The sequence below is a fragment of the Hemitrygon akajei genome, chromosome 8 (genome assembly GCF_048418815.1).
Source record: "Hemitrygon akajei chromosome 8, sHemAka1.3, whole genome shotgun sequence".
Classification (NCBI taxonomy): domain Eukaryota; kingdom Metazoa; phylum Chordata; class Chondrichthyes; order Myliobatiformes; family Dasyatidae; genus Hemitrygon; species Hemitrygon akajei.
The window spans coordinates 178,796,896-178,820,293 of NC_133131.1; the positions used below are offsets into that span (position 1 = coordinate 178,796,896).

Here is a 23,398-nt window from a genome sequence, read left to right on the forward strand (position 1 = left end):
ATAACCATATGGGTGAGCAGATTCGATCAGACCCATGGCCCAGTTCTGTTCCCAAGCCTTATGGTTTTACTGACATTGAAACATTTCGACAGGTTGTATTACTGATTGGTCTCTTATCCCTTCCCGAAGCCCACTATGTAAATTCCAGTCCAGTTATGATTGATTCTCCTGTTGCTTCAACATCGGCATTCACTGCTGATCCCCCTCCCTCTTTGCACTTCTCCTTTCCTGTGGACCATTTCATCTTTCCTCACGCTGGCTGAATAACGGCCACCATATATGGCACTTCCTCTTTCCTTCCATGTGCTCCTTGCGTAATATCCCCGTTGCCCAAGACCGAATGTTATTCCTCGTAGCCAATAGAAAGCCAGTGTTGGACAAAGTGTAAGGAGTTAGACAGAGAGCCACCTTGGGCTGTCTCGATATAAACTGGGATCGAGGGAGGGTTCTTCAATTCCCATGAAGACCTTGCACAAGGTGAGCAACTTTTCCTCTGCTCCAATTATGGTGTTAGAATGAAGACTGATTTTTGCCATTTATTTCCATCAGTGGATTATGGAATATGGTCAGTAGGGAGGACAGAGGATATGGAGCAATGTCTCCCGTCCAGTGAGGGATGAACTATGGGCTGGGATGGCAAATCGGGTCCTAGAAATGTGAGGGGAGATACATTCTGAGTCTGACACATGTCCAGGGAGTGCCTCAATGGACAGTGCCAAGACAGGTTCAGTCCGAGTCCTGACATATGTCCATAGAGTGTTTAACGGAACAGTTCGGGGGAGTTTCACTCTGTGTTTTACCCATAGGCTCAGTGCCCAACAACGTGTGATGAGATAATACAAAGGGAGCTCCTTTCTGTGTCTGACCCATGCCCGAAAAGAGCATGATGGGACAGTGTAGAGATTCTGTGGCTAAAAATGAGAGTATGTCTCTTTCGTTACCTCTGTGCGCCAGGATGAAGGAAGTCTTCTAGAAGTTGCAGCACATACTTAATGGAGAGTGTGAGCAGGCAGAAATCTTTGTGCCCATGGCACCAACAACTTGCTGTGGATACATATGGACGAGAGTGTAGAGGTTAGCCCAAGACTTTAAAGCAGTCAGATATAAGATTTGGGTTCAATTTCCACCGCTGTCCGAAAAGTTATTTTAGCTTCTCTCCGTTTTGTACGGATTCCTCAGGGTGTTCCAGTTTCCTCCTGCATTTCAAAGATGTGGAGGGTAGAGTTAATGAGTTGTGGGTATGTTATGTCGGATCTGGGAGTGTGAGCTCACACTTGTGAGCTACCCCTAGCACAATTCTCTCTAATTTAATTTAACACATTTCATTGTTTTTTAAAATTAATTTATGGGTTGAGGGCATTGCCAACTAAGTCAGCATTTATTACCTATCGCTAGTATATGTTAGATACAGATGTGACAAATAAAGGTTCAGAAAAATAGAGGGCTATGGGTAACCGTAGTAATTTCTAAGGTAAGGACATGTTCGGCACAGCTTTGTGGGCCAAAGGGCCTGTATTTCGCTGCAGGTTTTCTATGTTTCTGAAGCCGATCTTTAATCATCGCACCTATATAAAACGGGATGTGGCCTGCTGAGTGGATATCGGGAGTTAGGCAGAGGTTTACAAAGTAGACACAATGAGTCTGCGGATGCTGGAATCTGGGAATTCTGGAGGAAAACAGCGTGTCGCGTAGTACCTGCGTGAGGGAGGATGTATGGGAGGAATTGTTGATGGATCAACTCTGATGCAGGGTTTCGATTCCTTTCCCCTGACAACTATTATTCAACCCGCGGATTTCCTTCAGCAGGGTTAAAAAACAGAATTAAATCCAATGTGCATCCTGTGAGTCTCTCCGCGGCTCAGAATTGGGCCAATCGAGTCTGCTCCAGCATTCCAACACCGCTGGTTTAATATCTCTCTCGGCCCCGTTGTGCTGTCTTCTCCCCATAACTTCTGACGCCCTGACTAAGAAGAACCTCTGCGAGTTGCAGGGCAAGAAGTTCTATACAGATAGTGGGGAATGCCTCGGACACACAGCCAGGCGTTGAGATCAGGTATGATAGCAGTATTTCAAACTGAATTTAGATAATCACAGAGGGAATTAGCTTATATTGATTTCCTGATCGGCACCGAAGGGCCTCCTCGCTTACTGTGCTGTGGCATGTTCAACAGGATGACAAGTTGAAGGAATTAATTGCTATGAATTTGGGGAAGGAGCTGGAAATGCGATTAGCTGACGTGCATCTTGGCTAGACAGATTCTCCGTTTTTTCTCTGTTTAATACTTGATGTTATGGACCAATTGCGGGGAAACAGGACTAACTCAGGATGATCGGCATGGACAGGCTGCACCGGAGGAACAGCTTCGGTGTTAAAATCTATGTTCCTGTAATGGTATTTTTTTTGTAAAAAGACGCGGACCACTACAATGTGTGTGGGACTGATAAACGAAATGCCAACACCGATAGAGTTGTGTTCTCAGACAAACAAACCACAATTCTGCTTTCGACAGGATACTGCTGTTTTTCCTTTCTTCCATCAACCCACCGAACATAAATTCCTAAATACTGTTTTTTCATGTACGGTGCATAACTAAAAATGTCATCTCTCCCGGCCAGTAGAGAGGCGTAGCTGCACAAAGTAGTTGTTATCCCTGACCCCCGGCGCTCTCAGCTTGGAGTTTCCACCTTCTCCTGGTGACACCGGTGTGCACTGGCTCCCCTGCGGTCAAGACCGCTGTAAGTAGTTCCCAAGGAATGAATCAATCTGGGTGGAGCTTGTGGGGTGGGGTGGGGTGGTGGGGGGAAGGTGCGGCATCATAGGATGTGGAAGAATGAAACAAAATCAGTGTACGACTTGTGTAACAAGTATATATTGTCGGTTCGGACCCAGTGGACCGAAAGTACCGTTTCCCTGCAGATAGGCTTTATGAGTAGACATGGGTCATTGGCCGTGTTGTCAGCATTTCAAAATTTGGAGTCATAGACTCATACAACATGGAAGTAACCCCTTCAGCCCAACTCGCCCATTCCGACTATTGCCATCCAATCATCACTAATCCACATAAGAACATAAGAAATTGGAGCAGGGGTAGGCCATCCGGCCCATCTAGCCTGCACCACCATTCAATAAGATCATGGCTGATCTGTCCGTAATCTCAGCTCCATCTACCTGCCTTCCCATAACTCTTAATTCCATTACTATGTAAAAACCTATCTAACTGTTTCTTAAATATATTTAGTGAAGAAGCCTCAACTGCAGAGAATTCCACAGATTCACTACTCTCTGGGAAAAACAGTTTCTTCTCATCTTCGTCCTAAATCTTCTCCCCTGAATCTTGAGGCAATGTCCCCTAGTTCTAGTCTCACCTACCAATGGAAGCAACTTTCCTACTTCTATCTTATCTATCCCTTTCAAAATTTTGCATGTTTCTGTAAGATCCCCTTTTATTCATCTGATCTCCAGAGAGTATAGTCCCAGGCGACTCAATCTCTCCTCATACAGTAACCCTTCATCCCTTAGCCACAATTCTTATCTAGATGACTTTTAAATGTAGCTAATCTGTATGTCTCCAGCACAATTTCTGACAGCACTTTCAAATACTCGCCTTCTCATGCTCAGGAAATTGCACCTCATGTCCCTTTAAAATCTCTCTCCAATGATCTAAGTCCTATGGCCTTTTGTACATTTCAAATCAAAGTCAAATTTAAGTTATTATCAAGGTATGCCTGTCACCATCTACAACCATGAGATTAATTGTTACGGGAATTTACATGAAAACAAATACAATATAATTCATGAAAACATGTGCATAAATAATGACTGACAGCACACACACACACACACACACACACACACACACACACACACACACACACACACACACACACACACACACACACACACACACACACACACACACACACACACACACACACACACGGAGTTTACGATTTGAGGGATTGTAAATTCCTTTATTGTGATTCCATGTGTTGTGGAATGAGTTCAGTGTCGAGGTGGCTGAAGTTATCCGAATCGGTTCTGAAGGCTGATGTTTGTAGAGTTACTGTTATTGAACCTGGCGATGTGGACTCTAAGGGTCCTATACCCTCTGTCCCACGACAGCAGCGAAAAGAGAACATGCTCTGTTCTCATTGGGAGGTTAATGATTACCAACACTGGTGCATTCAATTTAAAAATCAGCAGAGACGCCGTGAGTGGGTTCGGTGGGAATGTAGACTAACGTTTTTGTACAGAAACCGGGGATAGAAACACGGAGAGGAACTGTGAAGAGGTTGTTGTGGATCAAGAAGGATAGGTCAGAGAGAAGAAATGAATGACCTGTTGCAGGGTTGGGTCTTGTTTATAACCATCTCTGAACAAGTCTGACACGTTCCAATTCGACGCAACCGTCACGAGGTAAGTTATAGTTTCAGAACGGTGACATTTCGCCATAAAATAATGCTCCAGGTATTAAAATCTCGGCGATTCGGAAGTTAATCCGAGACTAAATTAATTCCCCTTTCCTGTCTATTTTAGCACAGGATGAAGACCAATTACCTACTGTTATTTGCCTGTGTTTGGGCCGTGGCCCGAGCTCATCACACAAGAGGTAAGGTTTCATTTTATCTCTGCTCCGCTGGTTCCAAGCATGGAGATGGAAATGGTGCCGGATTCATAGATCAGATTATTCCTATTCACACGGGTCGTTAGGGCACATTGTTACAGGGCGTCAATCGTCAGGCACTGGGGTTAGACAGCCTAGTGCCGACTGACCCAGAACCGCCTCTCAGCCGAAGTGGTGTAATTGTCTGTGCTGTTGCTGAGTGTATGTGAATGTGAGGTCAAAATGATCATTAAATCAGAATGTGGTGATTCAGATTCAGAGTTATTGATCTCACGTACATCGAAATATACAGCGAAATGTGTCATTTGCGTTAAAAGCTATCACACCAAAAAGGTGCAAACACGAGGAAATCTGCAGATGCTGGAAATTCAAACAACACACACAAAATGCTGGTGGAACACAGCAGGCCAGGCAGCATCTATAAGGAGAAGCACTGTCGACGTTTCGGGCCGAGACCCTTCGTCAGGATTAACTGAAAGGAAATTTCTAAGAGATTTGAAAGTAGGAGGGGGAGGGGGAAATGCGAAATGATAGGAGAAGACCAGAGGGGGTGGGGGGAAGCTGAGAGCCGTAAAGGTGATTGGCGAAAGTGATACAGAGCTGGAGAAGGGAAAGGATCATGGGACGGGAGGCCTCGGGAGAAAGAAAGGGGGAGGGGGAGCACCAGAGGGAGATGGAGAACAGGCAGAGTGATGGGCAGTGAGAGAGAAAGAAAACAAACAACTGAATATGTCAGGGATGGGGTAAGAAGGGGAGGAGGGGCATTAACAAAAGTTAGAGAAGTCAATGTTCATGCCATCAGGTTGGAGGCTACCCAGCCGGTATATAAGGTGTTGTTCCTCCAACCTGAGTGTGGCTTCATCTTGACAGTAGAGGAGGCCATGGATAGACATATCAGAATGGGAATGGGACGTGAAATTAAAATGTGTGGCCACTGGGAGATCCTGCTTTCTCTGGCAGACCGAGCGTAGGTGTTCAGCGAAATGGTCTCCCAGTCTGCGTTGGGTCTCACCAACATATAAAAGGCAGCACCGGGAGCACCAGACGCAGTATACCACACCAGCCGACTCACAGGTGAAGTGTCGCCTCACCTGGAAGGACTGTCTGGGGCCCTGAATGGTGGTGAGGGAGGAAGTGTAAGTGCAGGTGTAGCACTTGTTCCACTTGCAAGGATAAGTGCCAGGAGGGAGATCGGTGGGAAGGGATGGGGGGGATGAGTGAACAAGGGAGTCACGTAGGGAGCGATCCCTGTGGAAAGTAGAAAGAGGGGGGAAGGGAAAGATGTGCTTGGTAGTGGGATCCCGTTGGAGGTGGCAGAAGTTACGGAGAATTATAAGTTGGATCCGGAGGCCGGTGGGGTGGTAGGTGAGGACAAGGGGAATCCTATCCCGAGTGGGGTGGCGGGTGGATGGGGTGAGGGCAGATGTGCGGGAAATGGAAGAGATGCGTTTGAGAGCAGAGTTGATGGTAGAAGAAGGGAAGCCCCTTTGTTTAAAAAAGGAAGACATCTCCTTCGTCCTGGAATGAAAAGCCTCATCCTGAGAGCAGATGCGGCGGAGACGGAGGAATTGTGAGAAGGGGATAGCATTTTTGCAAGAGACAGGGTGGGAAGAGGAATAGTCCAGGTAGCTGTGAGAGTCTGTAGGCTTATAGTAGATATCAGTAGATAAGCCGTCTCCAGAGATGGAGACAGAAAGATCAAGAAAGGGGAGGGAGGTGTCGGAAATGGACCAGGTAAATTTGAGGGCAGGGTGAAAGTTTGAGGCAAAGTTAATGAAGTCAATGAGCTCAGCATGCGTGCAAGAGGCAGCGTCAATGCAGTCATCGATGTAGCGAAAGAAAAGAGGGGGACGGATACCGGTATAGACTTGGAACATGGACTGTTCCACAAAGCCAACAAAAAGGCAGGCATAACTGGACCCATGCAGGTGCCCATGGCTACACCCTTGGTTTGGAGAAAGTGGGAGGAGCCAAAGGAGAAATTATTGAGAGTAAGAACTAATTCCGCTAGATGGAGGAGAGTGGTGGTAGAGGGGAATTGGTTAGGTCTGGAATCCAAAAAAAAGCAAAGAGCTTCGAGGCTATCTCGGTGGGGGATGCAGGTATATAGCAACTGGATGTCCATGGGGAAAATAAGGCAGTGGGGGCCAGGGAACTTAAAATCATTGAAAAAATTCAAAGCGTGAGAAGTATCACGAACATAGGTGGGAAGAGATTGAACGGGGGGGGGGGGATAAGACAGTGTCAAGGCATGCAGAAATGAGTTCAGTGGGGCAGGAGCAAACTGACACAATGGGTCTACCCGGACAGGCAGGTTTGTGGATCTTGGGTAGGAGGTAGAAACGGGAAGTGCGGGGTGTGGGAACTATGAGGTTGGTGGCAGTGGATGGGAGATTCCCCAGAGCTGATAAGGTTGGTGATGGTATAGGAGACAATGGCCTGGTGCTCCTTAGTGGGGTCACGATCAAGGGGTAAATAAGAGGAGGTATCAGAGAGTTGTCGCTGTGCCTCGGCCAGGTAGAGGTCAGTACGCCAGACAACAACAGCTCCCTCCTTATCAGCAGGTTTTATAGTGAGGTTGGGATTGGTGCGGAGGGAGCGGAGAGCAGAGCGTTCGGAAGGAGTGAGTTTGGAATTGGAACAGGGTGTGGTGAAGTCGAGATGGTTGATGTCCTGTCAGCAAGTAGCAATAAGGAGATCCAGAGCAGGCAGAAGACCAGAGCGGAGTGTCCATGAAGAGGAGGAGGGTTGAAGATGGGAGAAGGGGTCAACGGTGAGGGTGGGAGAGTCCCTGTCAAAGAAGTAAGCTCGGAGACGGAGCCGGCGGAAGAAGAGTTCAGCGTCATGGCGTGCCAAAAAGGTGTGCTGGAGCAGCGCAGTAGTGTCTCCATATACTTCCGGGCCCATACAGCACGCCTAGAATACTAGACAGAGCAATAAAGAACACGACAGAACAAAACATACCAAGAAACGAGGAGCTTGTGATTGCCTTGCTTGTTCCACTTTTTCGCTTGCTGCAAAGCTAACAATTCACAAATAATTAACACTAGAACAAGTGGTACTCTGGACAGTGAAGAAACTTATAATGAGTTACAGAAGGATGTTTGTCAGCTGTGTAAATGAGCCCAGGATTGGCAAATGGCATTCAATTCACTTAAGGCTGTGGTGTAGCATTTTCGGAAGTCAAACCAGGGTAGGACTTCCACAATGAGCTGTGGGGTCCAGGGGAATATTGAGGGGAGAAGAACCAGGGAGTACAGGTAGATAGTCCGATGAAAGTAGTGTCACAGGTAGACAGTCAAACCACAAACAAGCGAAAACCTGCAGATGCTGGAAATATAAGCAGCACACAAAAATGCTGGAGGAACTCAGCAGGCCAGGCAGCATCTATGGGAAAAGTGTCCTGACGAAGGGGTTCAGCCCGAAACGTTGACTGTACTTTTCCATTGATGCTGCCTGGCCTGCTGAGTTCGTCCAGCATTTTCTGTGTGTTTCACAGGTAGATGGGGTGTTCAAAAGGCATTTGACATGGCAGCCAATAAGCCGTTTGACATGATGGCATTTATCAGACAGGACATTGAATATCGGAGCTCAGATATTACATTGACGTTGCACAAGGCATCAGTTAGTCCATAGTCGGTGTGCTCTTTATAGTCTTCCTCACGCTGTTTGAAGAAGGATATAATCGGGTTATATGGGAAAATCAGGAGGAGCTAGATAGGAGCTAGTGGTAGATAGTCACCCCTGAGTTGCAGGAGGCAAATACCTGGGTGACTGTCACGGGAAGGGAATGGAATAGACAGCCAGCACAGTGTACTCCTGTGGTCGTTCCCATCAATAACCATATAACAATTACAGCACGGAAACAGGCCATCTCGGCCCTTCTAGTCCGTGCCAATAGTAAGTATACTATTTAGGGGGCGACCTACAGGGGAAAGCAGCAGTCACTTGACACTGAGTCTGTCTCTGTAGCTCAGAAAGGAAGTGGGGGGCAAGAGGAGTGCAATAGCGATAGGGGTATCCATAGTTAGAGGAGCACTCAGTTGATTCTGTGGACGTCAAAGATAGTATGTTGCTACCCAGATCCCAGGGTCAGGGATGCTTCAGATTTCTGTATCATTGAGATCGCCTATGGGGATGGTATTACCTGTACAAAAAGGACGCGTTACGCCTGAAGTGGAGGGGGACTAATAACCTGGGGGGCAGATTTACTAGTTGAGGAAGGGGTAGACGGTATACAACTAGCTGCTGTGCAAAGTGAGACTGTGGGAAAGGGCAAATTACGATGATGATGATGACGGCCGCAAGAAAATGAACTTCACATTTCTATAAGGTGATGTGCATGTACTTTGATAATACATTTACTTTGAACTTTGAACTTTCAAAGATATCACAAAGGTGAAGAAGTATTCTAAAGGGAGGCTGAGGCAACCGTGGGGGACTAAGGAAGTCAAACACAGCATAAAAGGAAATGAAATTGCATATTCAATAGCAAAATATAGTGGGAAGACAGCAGAATGGGTTGCTTTTACAAACCAACAGAAGGCAACTAAAATCCCATAAAGAGAGAGAAGATGAAATTTGAAGGGTAGATAGCCAATACTATAAAAATAGATGGAAAAATGTGTTTTTGAAGTTTCAATATAGAAAGGGTAAACAAGAGACGAAAGTGGATATTGCAACACTACAAAATGACACATGAGAGGTAGTAATGGGGGAAAATAATTGCCAGATGTATTTAATTAGTATTCAGCGTTAGTCATCTCTGTGGAAAACACCAGCAGAATGCCAGAACTGCGAGAGTGTCAGGGGCAGGAAGTGAGGGTCATTGCTATTAATAAGGAGAAGATACTTGGGAAATTGAAAAGTCTGAAGGACGATAAGCCACCTGGACTAGAAGGACTACACCCCAGAGTTCTGAAAGAGATAGCTGAAAAGATTGTGGAGACATTAATAATGGTCTTTCAGGGATCACTAGATTCTGTAATGGATCTGGAGGAATAGAAAATTGCAAATATCACTCCACTCTAGGATGCAGAGGTGGCTGTCCAAAGGAAAGCATATGATAGGTAGCCCGACTTCAGTGTTTGGAAAGATGTTGGAGACTATTATTAAAAATGAACCATCTGGGTACTCTGAGGCACATGATAAAATCGGCCAAAGACAGCATGGTTTCCTTCAGCGGAAATCTTTCATGACAAATATGTTGGAATTCCTTGAGGAAATAACAGGCAAGGTCGTTAAAGGGGAGTCAGTGGATGTTGTTTGGATTTTCAGAAGCCCATTGACAAGGTGCCACTCATGAAGCTGATTAACAAGAGAAGTATGCATGGTATTAACGTAAAGATAGAAACATAGAAACAAAGAAAACTCACAGTACAATACAGGCCCTTCGGCCCACAATGTTGTGCCGAACATGGCCCTACCTTACAAATTACTAGGGTTGCTGATAGCCCTCTATTTTACTAAGCTCCATGTACCTATCTAAATGTCCCTTAAAAGACCCTATCGTATCCGCCTCCACCACCGTTGCTGGCAGCCCATTCCACACACTCACCACTCTCTGAGTAAAAATAAACATACCCTTGGCATCTCCTCTGTACTTACCCCCAGCACCTTAAACCTGTGTCCTCTTGTGGCAACCATTTCAGCCCTGGGAAAAAGCTTCTGACTATCCACATGATCAATGTCTCTCATCATCTTCTGCACCTCTGTCAGGTCACCTCTCATCCTCCATCTCTCCAAGGAGTAAAGGCCGAGTTCACTCAACCTGTTCTCATAATGCATGCTCCCAAATCCAGGTAACATCCTTGTAAATCTCCTCTGCACTCTTTCTATGACTTTCATATCCCTCCTGTAGTGAGGCGATCAGAACTGAGCACAGTACTCCAAGTGGGGTCTGAACAGGGTCGTATATAGCTGCAACATTACCTTTCGGCTCCTAAATTCAATTCCACGTTTGATGAAGGCCAATACACCATACGCCTTATTAACTACAGAGTCAAAACCTGCGCAGCTGCTTTGAGTGTACTATGGACTCGGACCCCAAGATCCCTCTGATCCTCCACACTACCAAGAGTCTTAACATTAACACTATATTCTGCCATTATATTTGACCTACCAAATTGAACCACTTCACACTTATCTGGGTTGAACTCCATCTGCTACTTTTCAGCCTAGTTTTGCATCCTATCAACATCCCGCTGTAACCTCTGACAGCTCTCCACACTATCCACAACACCACCAACCATTGTGTCATCAGCAGACTTACTAACCCATCCCTCCACTTCCTCATCCAAGTCATTTATAAAAATCACGAAGAGTAAGGGTCCCAGAACAGTTCCCTGAGGCACCCCACTGGTGACTGACCTCCATGCAGAATATGACCCGTCTACAACCACAATTTGCGTTCTGTGGGCAAGCCAATTCTGGATCCATAATGCAATGTTCCCTTGGATCCCATGCTTTTTTATCTTCTTAATAAGCCCTGCATGGGGTACCTTATCAAATGCTTTGCTGAAATCCATATACACTACATCTACTGTTCTACCTTCATCAATGTGTTTAATCACATTCTCAAAAAATTCTATCAGGCTCGTAAGGCACGACCTGCCCTTGACAAAGCCATGCTGACTACTCCTAATCATATTATACCTTTCCAAATGTTCATAAATTCTGCCTCTCAGGATCTTCTCCATCAACTTTCCAACCACCGAAGCAAGACTCACCGGTCTATAATTTCCTGGGCTATCTCTACTCCCTTTCTTAAATAAAGGAACAACATTTGCAACCCTCCAATCATCTGGAACCTCTAACTGTCCCCATTGATGATGCAAAGATCATCACCAGAGGCTCAGCAATCTCCTCCCTCGCCTCCCACAGTAGCCTTGGGTGCATCTCATCCGGTCCCGGTGACTTATCCAACTTGATGCTTTCCAAAAGCTCCAGCACATCCTCTTTCTTAATATCTACATGCTCAAGCTTTTCTGTCTGCTGAAAGACATCACTACAATCACTAAGATCCTTTTTCATCGTGAATACTGAAGTAAAGTATTCATTAAGTACCTCTGCTATTTCCTGCGGTTCCATACATGCTTTCCCACTGTCACACTTGATAGGTCCTATTCTTTCACGTCTTATCCTGTTGCTGTTAACATAATTGTAGAATGCCTTGGGGGTTTACTTAATCCTGCCCACCAAGGCCTTCTCATGGCCACTTCTGGCTCTCCTAATTTCCTTCTTAAGCTCCTTCCTCTCAGCCTTATAATCTTCTAGATCTCTAACATTACCTACCTCTCTGAACCTTTTATAAGCTTTTGTTTTCTTCATGACTAGACTTATTAGAGCCTTTGTATGCTACGGTTCCTTTACCCTACCATAACTTCCCTGTCTCATTGAAACCTACCTATACAGAACGCCACACAAATATCTCCTGAATATTTGCCACATTTCTTCTGTACGTTTCCATGAGAACCACTGTTTCCAATTTAAGATTTTAATTTTCCACACATAGATTGGGAAGCTCATTCTGTAAAAGGGCTGGATGGTTTAGAGTTTGTGAAATGTGTGCAGGATAGTTTTTTGCAACAATACATAGAAGTACCGACTAGAGATGGGGCAGTGTTGGATCTCCTGTTAGGGAATGCGATAGGTCAGCTGACAGATGTATGTGTTGGGGAGCACTTCGGGTCCAGTGATCACAATAGCATTAGCTTCAATATAATTATGGAGAAGGACAGGACTGGACCTAAAGTTGAGATTTTTGATTGGAGAAAGGCTAACTTTGAGGAGATGCGAAGGGATTTAGAGAGAGTGGATTGGGTCAAGTTGTTTTATGGGAAGGATGTAATAGAGAAATGGAGGTCATTTAAGGGTGAAATTATGAGGGTACAGAATCTTTATGTTCCTGTTAGGTTGAAAGGAAAGGTTAAAGGTTTGAAAGCGCCATTGTTTTCAAGGGATATTAGAAACTTGGTTCGGAAAAAGAGGGATGTCTACAATAGATATAGGCAGCATGGAGTAAAGGAATTGCTCGAGGAATATAAAGAATGTAAAAGGAATCTTAAGAAAGAGATTAGAAAAGCTAAAAGAAGATACGAGTTTGGTTTGGCAAATAAGGTGGAAGTAAATCCGAAAGGTTTCTACAGTTATATTAAAAGCAAGAGGATAGTGAGGGATAAAATTGGTCCCTTAGAGAATCAGGGTGGTCAGCTATGTGTGGAGCCGAGGGAGATGGGAGAGATTTTGAACGATTTCTTCTCTTCGGTATTCACTAAGGAGAAGGATATTGAATTGTGTAAGGTGTGGGAAACAAGTAAGGAAGCTATGGAACCTATGACAATTAAAGAGGTGGAAGTACTGGCGCTTTTAAGAAATTTAAAAGTGGATAAATCTCCGGGTCCTGACAGGATATTCCCCAGGACCTTGAGGGAAGTTTGTGTAGAGATAGCAGGAGCTCTGACGGAGATCTTTCAGATGTCATTAGAAACGGGGATTTTGCCGGAGGATTGGCGTATTGCTCATGTGGTTCCATTGTTTAAAAAGGGTTCTAAAAGTAAGCCTAGCAATTATGGACCTGTCAGTTTGACATCAGTGGTGGGTAAATTAATGGAAAGTATTCTTAGAGATAGTATTTATAATTATCTTTATAGACAGGATCTGATTAGGAGTAGCCAGCATGGATTTGTGCGTGGAAGGTCATGTTTGACAAACCTTATTGAATTTTTTGAAGAAGTTACAAGGAATGTTGACGAGGGTAAGGCAGTGGATGTAGTCTATATGGACTTCAGCAAGGCCTTTGACAAAGTTCCACATGGAAGGTTAGTTAAGAAGGTTCAGTCGTTAGGTATTAATGCTGGAGTAATAAAATGGATTCAACAGTGGCTAGATGGGAGATGCCAGAGAGTAGTGGTGGATAATTGTTTATTGGGATGGAGGCCGGTGACTAGCGGGGTGCCTCAGGGATCTGTTTTGGGCCCAATGTTGTTTGTAATATACATAAATGATCTGGATGATGGGGTGGTAAATTGGATTAGTAAGTATGCCGATGATACTAAGGTAGGAGGTGTTGTGGATAATGAGGTGGGTTTTCAAAGCTTGCAGGGAGATTTATGCCGGTTAGAAGAATGGGCTGAACGTTGGCAGATGGAGTTTAATGCTGAGAAGTGTGAGGTTCCACATTTTGGCAGGAATAATCCAAATAGAACATACAGGGTAAATGGAAGGGCATTGAGGAATGCAGTGGAACAGAGAGATCTAGGAATAACAGTGCATAGTTCCCTGAAGGTGGAGTCTCATGTAGATAGGGTGGTGAAGAAGGCTTTTGGAATGCTGGCCTTTATAAATCAGAGCATTGAGCACAGAAGTTGGGATGTAATGTTAAAATTGTATAAGGCATTGGTAAGGCCAAATTTGGAATATTGTGTACAGTTCTGGTCACTGAATTATAGGAAAGATATCAATAAATTAGAGAGAGTGCAGAGACGATTTACTAGGATGTTACCTGGGTTTCAGCACTTAAGTTACAGAGAAAGGTTGAACAAGTTAGATCTCTATTCATTGGAGCGTAGAAGGTTGAGGGGGGATTTGATCGAGGTATTTAAAATTTTGAGAGGGATAGATAGAGTTGACGTGCATAGGCTGTTTCCAGTGAGAGTAGGGGAGATTCAAACGAGAGGACATGATTTGAGAGTTAGGGGGCAAAAGTTTAAGGGAAACACGAGGGGGTATTTCTTTACTCAGAGAGTGATAGCTGTGTGGAATGAGCTTCCTGTAGAAGTAGTAGAGGCCAGTTCAGTTGTGTCATTTAAGGTAAAATTGGATAGGTATATGGACAGGAAAAGAGTGGAGGGTTATGGGCTGAGTGCGGGTAGGTGGGACTAGGTGAGATTAAGAGTTCGGCACGGACTAGGAGGGCCGAGATGGCCTGTTTCCGTGCTGTGATTGTTATATATGTTAAGCCTCCAATTTCCTGCCTGATAGTCTCATAATTCCCCTTACTCCAATTAAATGCTTTTCTAACTTGTCTGTTCCTATCTCTTTCCAATGCTATGGTAAAGGAGACAGAATTATGATTGCTATCTCCAAAATGCTCTCCCACTGAGAGATCTGACACCTGACCAGGTTCATTTCCCAATACCAAATCAAGTACAGCCTCTCCTCTTGTAGGCTTATCTATATATTGTATCAAGAAACCTCCCTGAACACACCTAACAAACTCCACCCCATCTAAACCCTTTGCTCTAGGGAGATGCCTATCGGTATTTGGGAAATTAAAACCTCCCATCATGACAACTCTGTTATTATTACACCTTTCCAGGATCCGTTTCCATATCTGCTCCTTGATATCTCTGTGACTATTGGGCAGCCTATAAAAAACACCCAATAAAGTTATTGACCCCTTCCTGTTCCTAACTTCCACCCACAAAGACTCCATAGACAATTCCTTCATGGCGTCCACCTTTTCTTCAGCCATGACACTATCTCTGATCAACAGTGCACGCCCCCACCTCTTTTGCTTCCCTCCCTGTCCTTTCTGAAACATTTAAAACCGGGCACTTGAAGTAAACATTCCTGTCCCCGAGCCATCCAACTCTCTATAATGGACTCCACATCATATCTCCTAGTAATGATCCATGCTCTAAGCTCATTCGCTTTGCTCACAACACTCCTTGCCTTAAAATAGACACATCTCAAACTTTCGGTCTGAGCGCGTCCATTCTCTATAACCTGGCTGTCCTCCCTCTTGCACTGTCTACAAGCTTTCTCTATTGGTGAGCCATCCTCTTCTTCCCCAGTCTCTTCAGTTCGGTTCCCACCCCCAACAATTCCAGTTTAAACTCTCCCCAGTAGCCTTAGCAAACCTCCCCGCCAGGGTATTGGTCCCCCGAGATTCACGTGCAACAGGTCATTTTTGTACAGGTCACACCTGCTCCCAAAGAGGTCCCAATAATCTAGAAATATGAATCCGTGCCCTCTGCTCCAATCCCTCATCCACGCATTTATCCTCCACCTCACTCATTTCCTATTCTCACTGTTGCGTGGCACTGGTATGGAGAGGAGATTGCTTTACTGACAGAAGGGAACGAGTTGGAATAAAGGGGGCCTTTTCTAATTGCCTTCTGGTGACTAGAGGTGTGCCCCAGGGTTTGGGGGGTGGAACTGTTCCACTTCATCTTATTTGTCAATGATTTTGAAGAATAAATAATGGTTGTGTGCCCAACATTGCGGATGATTGGAAGATAGGTGGCGTTCTAGGTCGTGTTGAGGAAGCACGGTGTCTGAAGAAGGACTTTGTCAGATTGAGAGAATGGACAAAGAAGTGGCAGACGTAATATAGTGTAAGGAAATGCATTATAATGCACATTGGAATAAAGAAGTGGACAATTTTCAAAATGGGGAGAAAATTCAAAAGTTAAGAGTTGTAAAGGGACTTAGGAGTCCTCGTACAGGCTTTCCTAAATATTAACTTGTAGGTTAAACTGGTGGTAAGGAAGTCAAATGCAATGTTGACAATCATTTCGAGAAAACTAGAATACGAAAACAAGGATGTAATGCTGAGAATTTATAAGGCATTGGTCAGACTGCACTTGGAGCACTGTGAGCAGTTTAGGGTCCATTTATGTGAAAAGATGTGCTGGCATTGGGGAGTGTCCAACATAGGTTCACCAGAATGATCACAGGAGTCTTTGATGGCTTTGAACCTGTACCAGCTGGAGTTTAGAAGAATGAAAGGGTGGTACCATTGAAAACTAACAAATATTGAAAGACCTGGATAGTGTGGATGTACAGAAATGTTTCCTGCAACGGGGAAGTCTAGTTCCAGAGGATACAATCTCAGAATAGGAGACATCCATTTAGAGCATAGATGAGGATAATCATCTTTATCCAGAGAGTGGTGAATCTATGGAATTCACTGCTATAGATGGCTGTGCAAGCCAAGTCATTGGGATAGTTACAGCGGAGGTTGATAGGTTCTCGATTAATCATAGTGTTAAAAGTTTATGGGGAGAAGGTAGGAGAACGGCATTGAGAGGGATAATAAATCAGACATGATAGAATGGCAGAACAGACTCGATGGGCTGAATGGCATAATTCTGCTCCTATCTCTTATAGTTTTATCGTCTAATGCAGCTGGAACGAGTGTAAAGGGGTACATGAGGATTTTCCAACACTTGGGGTGCTATGGAGAGGAATTTGGGTATGCCTGCTTTTATTCCCCAAAACACGGGAGACTGAGGGGTGACCTTAGAGAGGTGCATAAAATTATGAGTGGTATAAACAAGGCAAATGCAAACAGTCTTTATCCCAGAGAAAGGGAAATTAAAAAAAAATCCAAGTCATAGGTTTAAGCTGAGAGGTGAAAATTTTAAAAGAGAACTGAGGGCCAACTCCTTTACTCAGACGGCTCATATATGCAATAAGCTTTCAGGGGACGGGTTTGAAGTAGGCCAATAATAATAATTAAAAGTTATTTTGACATATGGATTGACAACATATATGGATACAAAATAAAAAAGAGGGATTCAGACCAAATGCGGACAAATGAGAACAGTGCAATTGGACACCATGGTCGGCGAGAGTTATTTCTATGCTATTTACCTTTATGCCTCCTCTCCATGTTTAGCCCTTGCAACAAGTCCTCAGCAAATAGAGCAGCCTGTGCCAGCATGCAGCAATGCCCGGATAACATTTCAGCTTAGATCAATTCATTGTCATATACACTAGGGTACAATTACATTTCTTGTTCACATAAAGCTCACAAAGTAATGAATGTAAAGTTCACCGAGGGGCGACCATGAAAGAGGCTGCTGGTTCAGTTATTGAGCAGTGAAAGAGGTTGTTTAGTTCAGAAGTCTGACAGCATTGGGGCAAAAGGGTTTTCTTGAGTCTGGGCAGTCTCTTTTCCATATTTGACCCACAAAAGAGAAAAACTAAGAAAGAAAGAGATGGTGTGTGTGAGTGTGAGTGTGAGTGTCTGTGTGAGAGAGAGTGTGTGAGTGAGAGTGTCTGTGTATGAGTGTGTGAGAGAAAGAGACAGGGAGAGACTCAGAGACAAAGTGACAGAAGCAGAGAGAGAGAGAAAAACAAAGACAGAAAGTGAGATAGGGAGAGAGTAAGCTGGAGTTTTAAAAATGCCATCAGGGCCGGGTTTCCAGCTGCATTGTGGAGGAGAGCTCGCCGTTCACGCATTAATTTGTAAGGTAGCGTATAGATAGTGCGAGGGTAACGACCATGCGGGAACAAAACAGCGGCCGTGCCGTAGGCTGACATCAGGCTTATTCTTGTGATTGCAGGTAACTTGTGCGAAACAATCCGCGCCTCGCAGTCGAGCCTGGCCGATTTCCGGGGATATGCCCTCAACGCCATTGACAGGAACCATGACCCCAATTACCAGCACGGGTCATGTAGCAGAACGGCCACGGAGCCGTCGCCCTGGTGGAGTGTAGATTTCTTCCATCATTACAAGGTCTATGTTGTAAAAATCACCTCCAGCGGCAACGGAGTTGGCCTGAGGGGAGCGGAAATCCGCATCGGAGACTCACAAGAAATGAACGGCAGTAAAAATCAGATGTAATACTCAAACTCCCTGGATACGTAACCCCGGCAAACGTAACCTCCCGCGATGCACAAACCTCAGCGATACACAACCCCGGGAAACATAATCTCCTGGGATATACAAACTTCCGGGATTCACCACCCCGACAGACGCAAACCCCTAGGACACTAAACCGTGCAGAGATCCTGGTACTCGCAGAACCCAGGGAAAGGCACACCCGCAGGAGAAACAAAATACCCGGCATGCGCTGACCCACGATACACGCCAAAACACCGCAACACGCCCACTTTCTTAGACATGCAAATCCCGTGGACATGACAACACGGAATACATGCAACCCATTGTAATTTGCAATCCCAGAAGTGTACTATCACTCATCTTGCGATACCAACCCTCGGAATGCACAACGTGGAAACGCTGCGATGGCATTCAGGGTTATAAGCATGTCCTTCAAATACACGTCAAGCTCAGTGGTTGGCAAGCCCGCAGGATACTCAATTTCCACATTGCTCGCCTCTTTCATGTGCAACCCTCTTGGTATTCACCCCACTTCAAGACACCCTTTGTGATAAACCGACTCTCAAAGGGGCGGTCCAGCCCATTTTTAAAATGATGCGCCCTGTGCAAACGTTGCCACGAAGCGTTAATATTTCTTTGCTTTCAGTGTAACTAATAAACACAAGAGATTCTGCAGATGCTGGAAATGCAAAACAACTCAGCAGGACAGGTAGCATCTATGGAGAATAATGAACAGTTGACATTTCAGGTCATTTCAATCCGGATGAAGGGTCTCGGCCCGAAACCTGGACTGTTCATAGATGCCGCCTGACTAGCTGAATCCCTCCCGCACTCTGTGTTACCAACAAACAGTTCCGTTAGGATGTCATGCTGATTCGTATTCTGTTCCTACAGCTGTGCAAGGGATGTAAACGTTCCACCCGGAGAGTCTAGTTACTTTTACTGCCATCTGAGCGGAGTACACGGACGTTACATGACCATTACCATCCCCGGGAGGACGGCATTTCTGTCCCTGTGTGAGGTGGAAGCGTATGGAGCATACGATCCTCACTAATGCTCACGGTGAGAATTGTTCTGACTGTTCTGATTTCAGCTCTCTATTCCTTACACCTCCCACGACACAGTCACTGGCTGAATCATTGAATCATGCAATATTTATCGCCCAAGAGGCAATTTGGTCCATTTGCCTAGGTCAATCCCAAATCTCCGTACAATAGCCCTGCTATACTAGCTCTTCAAGTGCGCTCTCACGTATCACTTACACGTGACTCCTGCATTTCTCTCATCACCAGGAGTTTGCCTTTATGTTTATTTATCAAATCACGACGTATCAACATGAGAGGTGGGTATACGTAAATTTCAAGGACATAAGATTTTCCAGTGTTCAGTGCAAGTACTGTTTTGATATAACTTCAGTCTGAAACCCACCCACCACCCATAGCCTTCCTTTCTCCTACCAACAAGCCAATTCTATTTTCAATTTGTTACCTTTGCCCTGGATCTCACATGTATTGAAGCTTCTGGATCAGCTCAGCATACAGGTACATGTCAAAGGCCTTATTAAAATCTATTTAGACTATGTACACTGCCCTACCCTCTTCAGTCCTGCTGGTCACCTCCTCAAAAATTCAGTCACGTTTATGAGCCATGATCTCTATCGAGCAAAGGCAAGTTGACTATCACTAATTCCCTATCGTTCAAATGAAAATTGATAATTTCGTTTTAACCTACTCTAAATTCAATCTAATCCTTCCATCGTACTTTGCACTCCAGTTTTATATCATCCATCTGCCAATCTAAGAGTTCCTTAACTGCTCCTAATGTCTCTGCCTCTACCACCACACCTGCCAATGTGTTCCACTGAGGCACAGTCAAAAGCTTGCTTTGCAAGCGACCCATTCAGACGATTTCATTATAGCAATGCATGGAGGTAGTACAATGGAAAACAAAAACAGATTAATGAACAAAGAGTTACAGTTGCAGAGAAATTGTGCTGGAGGCAGATGATAAAATACAAGGACTTAACGAGGTATATTTTACGGTCTGATTGCCTTTTAGCTTTACCGGCTTATACGACTTCCTCTGGTATCCTCTTCTATATAGACATCACCATCAATATGAAAACATGGCGATCAAGTCTCTTTTAAATCTTGTCCCTCTCACGGGAAATCTATGCCATTTAGTTGTTTTGGACTGCTCTACCTTCTTATCTATAGGACTATCCATCGTATCCCTTATGTTGCATATCATATAACAATTACAGCACAGAAACAGCCATCTCGGCCCTTCTAGTCCATGCCGAACGCTTACTCTCATCTAATCCCACTGACCCACACGCAGCCCATAACCCTCCATTCCATTCCTGTCCATATACCTATCCAATTTTATTTTAAATGACAATACGGAACCTGCCTCTACCACTTCTACTGGAAGCTCATTCCACACAGCTACCACTCTCTGAGTAAAGAAATACCCCCTCGTGTCATGTTACCCTTAAACTTTTGCCCCATAACTCTAAAATCATGTCCTCTAGTTTGAATCTCCCCTACTCTCAATAGAAAAAGCCTATCCACATCAACTCGATCTATCCCCCTCATAATTTTAAATACCTCTATCGAGTCCCCCCTCAACCTTCTACACTCCAAAGAATAAAGACCTAACTTGTTCAGCCTTTCCCTGTAACTTAGGTGCTGAAATCCAGGTAACATTCTAGTAAATCTTCTCTGTACTCTCTCTATTTTGTTGATATATTTCCTATAATTTGGTGACCAGAACTGTACACAATACTCCAAATTCGGCCTTACCAATCCCTTGTACAATTTTAACATTACATCCCAACTCCTATACTCAATGCTCAGTTTTATAAAGGCCAGCATACCAAAAGCTTTCTTCACCACCCTATCCACATGAGATTCCACCTTCAGGGAACTATGCACCATTATTCCTAGATCACTCTGTTCTACTGCATTCTTCAATGCCCTACCATTTACCATGTATGTCCTATTTGGATTATTCCTACCAAAATGTCGCACCTCACACTTATCAGCATTAAACTCCATCTGCCATTGTTCATCCAACTCTTCTAACTGGACTAAATCTCTCTGCAAGCTTTGAAAACCTACTATCCACAACGCCACCTACCTTAGTATCATCTGCATACTTACTAATCCAATTTACCACCCCATCATCCAGATCATTAATGTATTTGACAAACAACATTGGACCCAGTACAGATCCCTGAGGCACACCACTAGTCACCGGCCTCCAACCTGACAAACAGTTATCCACCCTGGCATCTCCCAACCAGCCACTGTTGAATCCATTTTACTACTTCAATATTAATACCTAATGATTGAACCTTCCTAATTAACCTTCCATGTGGAACCTTGTCAAAGGCCTTACTGAAGTCCATATAGACAACATCCACTGCTTTACCCTCGTCAGCTTTCATCGTAACCTCTTCAAAAAATTCAATAAGATTTGTTAAACATGATCTTCCACACACAAATCCATGCTGACTATTCCTAATCAGACCCTGTCTATCCAGATAATTATATATACCATCTCAAATAATACTTTCCATTAATTTACCCACCGCTGATGTCAAACTGACAGGTCTATGATTGCTAGGTTTACTCTTAGAACCCTTTTTAAACAATGGAACCACATGAGCAATATGCCAATCTTCCGGCACCATCCCCGTTTCTAATGACATTTGAAATATTTCTGTCAGAGCCCCTGCTATTTCTACACCAACTTCCCTTAAGGTCCTGGGGAATATCCTGTCAGGACCCGGAGATTTATCCACTTTTATATTCCTTAAAATGGCCAGTACTTTATACTCTTTAATTGTCATAGTTTTCATAACTTCCCTATTTGTTTCCCTTACCTTAAATAATTCAATATCCTTCTCCTTAGTGAATACCGAAGAAAAGAAATTGTTCAAAATCTCCCCCATCTCTTTCGGCTCCACACATAGCTGTCCATTCTGATTCTCTAAGGGAACAAGTTTATCCCTCACTATCCTTTTGCTACTAATATAGCTGTGGAAACCTTTCAGATTTATTTTCACCTTACTTGCCAAAGCAACCTTGTATCTTCTTTTAGCTTTTCTAATTTATTTCTTAAGATTCTTTTTACATTCTTTATTTTCTCGAGCACCTCATTTACTCCATGCTGCCTATATTTATTATAAATCTCACTCTTTTTCCGAACCAAGTTTCCAATATCCCTTGACCACCATGGCACTCTCAAGCCTTTAACCTTTCCTTTTAACGTAACAGGAACATAAAGATTCTGTACCCTCAAAATTTCACCTTTATATGACCTCCATTTCTCTATTACATCCTTCCCAAAAAAACAGATTGTCCCAATCTACTCCTTCTAAGTCCTTCTGCAGCTCTTCAAAGTTAGCCTTTCTCCAATCAAAATTCTCAATGCTGGGTCCAGTCCTATCCTTTTCCATAATTATATGGAAACTAATGGCATTGTGATCACTGGACTCGAAGTGCTCCCCAGCACATACGTCCGTCACCTGACCTATCTCATTCCCTAACAGGAGATCCAACACTGCCCCTTCTGTAGTCGGTACCTCTGTATTGCTGCAAAAAACTATCCTGCACAAATTTTACAAACTCCAAATCATCCAGCCCTTTTATAGAATGGGCTTCCCAGTCTATGTGTGAAAAATTAAAATCTCCCACAATCACAACCTTTTGCTTACTACAAATGTCTGCTATCTCCTTACAAATTTGCTCCTCCAATTCTCGCTCCCCATTAGGTGGTCTATAATACACCCCTATAAGGGTTACTACACCTTTCCCATTCCTCAATTCCACCCAAACAGCCCCCCAGATGAGCCCTCTAATCTATCCTACCAAAGCATCGCTGTAATATTTTCTTGGACAAGCAATGCAACAACTCCTCCTCTTGCCCCTCCGATTCTATCACACCTGAAGCAATGAAATCCAGGAATATTTAGTTGCCAAATACACCCCTCCTGCAACCATGTTTCACTAATAGCTACAACATCATATTTCCAGGTATCAATCCATGCTCTAAGCTCATCCACCTTTCTTACAATGCTCCTAGCATTAAAATAGATGCATTTAAGAAACTTTCCATCTCTTCCTCTCTGTTTATCCCTAACGATATGATCAACTTTATTATCTTTTTCTTCCTTCTCCCCTACATCTTT

General features: G+C 44.1%; 1 protein-coding gene across 1 annotated transcript in view; it reads left to right on the top strand.

Moving 5' to 3' along the window:
• Positions 1 to 363: 363 nt before the first annotated feature.
• The window catches only part of LOC140732552 (uncharacterized), a 99,933-nt gene continuing 76,898 nt past the window's right edge, over positions 364 to 23,398 (top strand). Inside the window, exons 1-4 of the mRNA XM_073055321.1 lie at positions 364 to 477; positions 4,538 to 4,610; positions 17,921 to 18,197; positions 19,096 to 19,248. Of these exons, the coding sequence (XP_072911422.1) occupies positions 460 to 477; positions 4,538 to 4,610; positions 17,921 to 18,197; positions 19,096 to 19,248 (521 nt within the window). The 5' untranslated portion in view covers positions 364 to 459. The remainder of the gene's footprint in view (positions 478 to 4,537; positions 4,611 to 17,920; positions 18,198 to 19,095; positions 19,249 to 23,398) is intronic.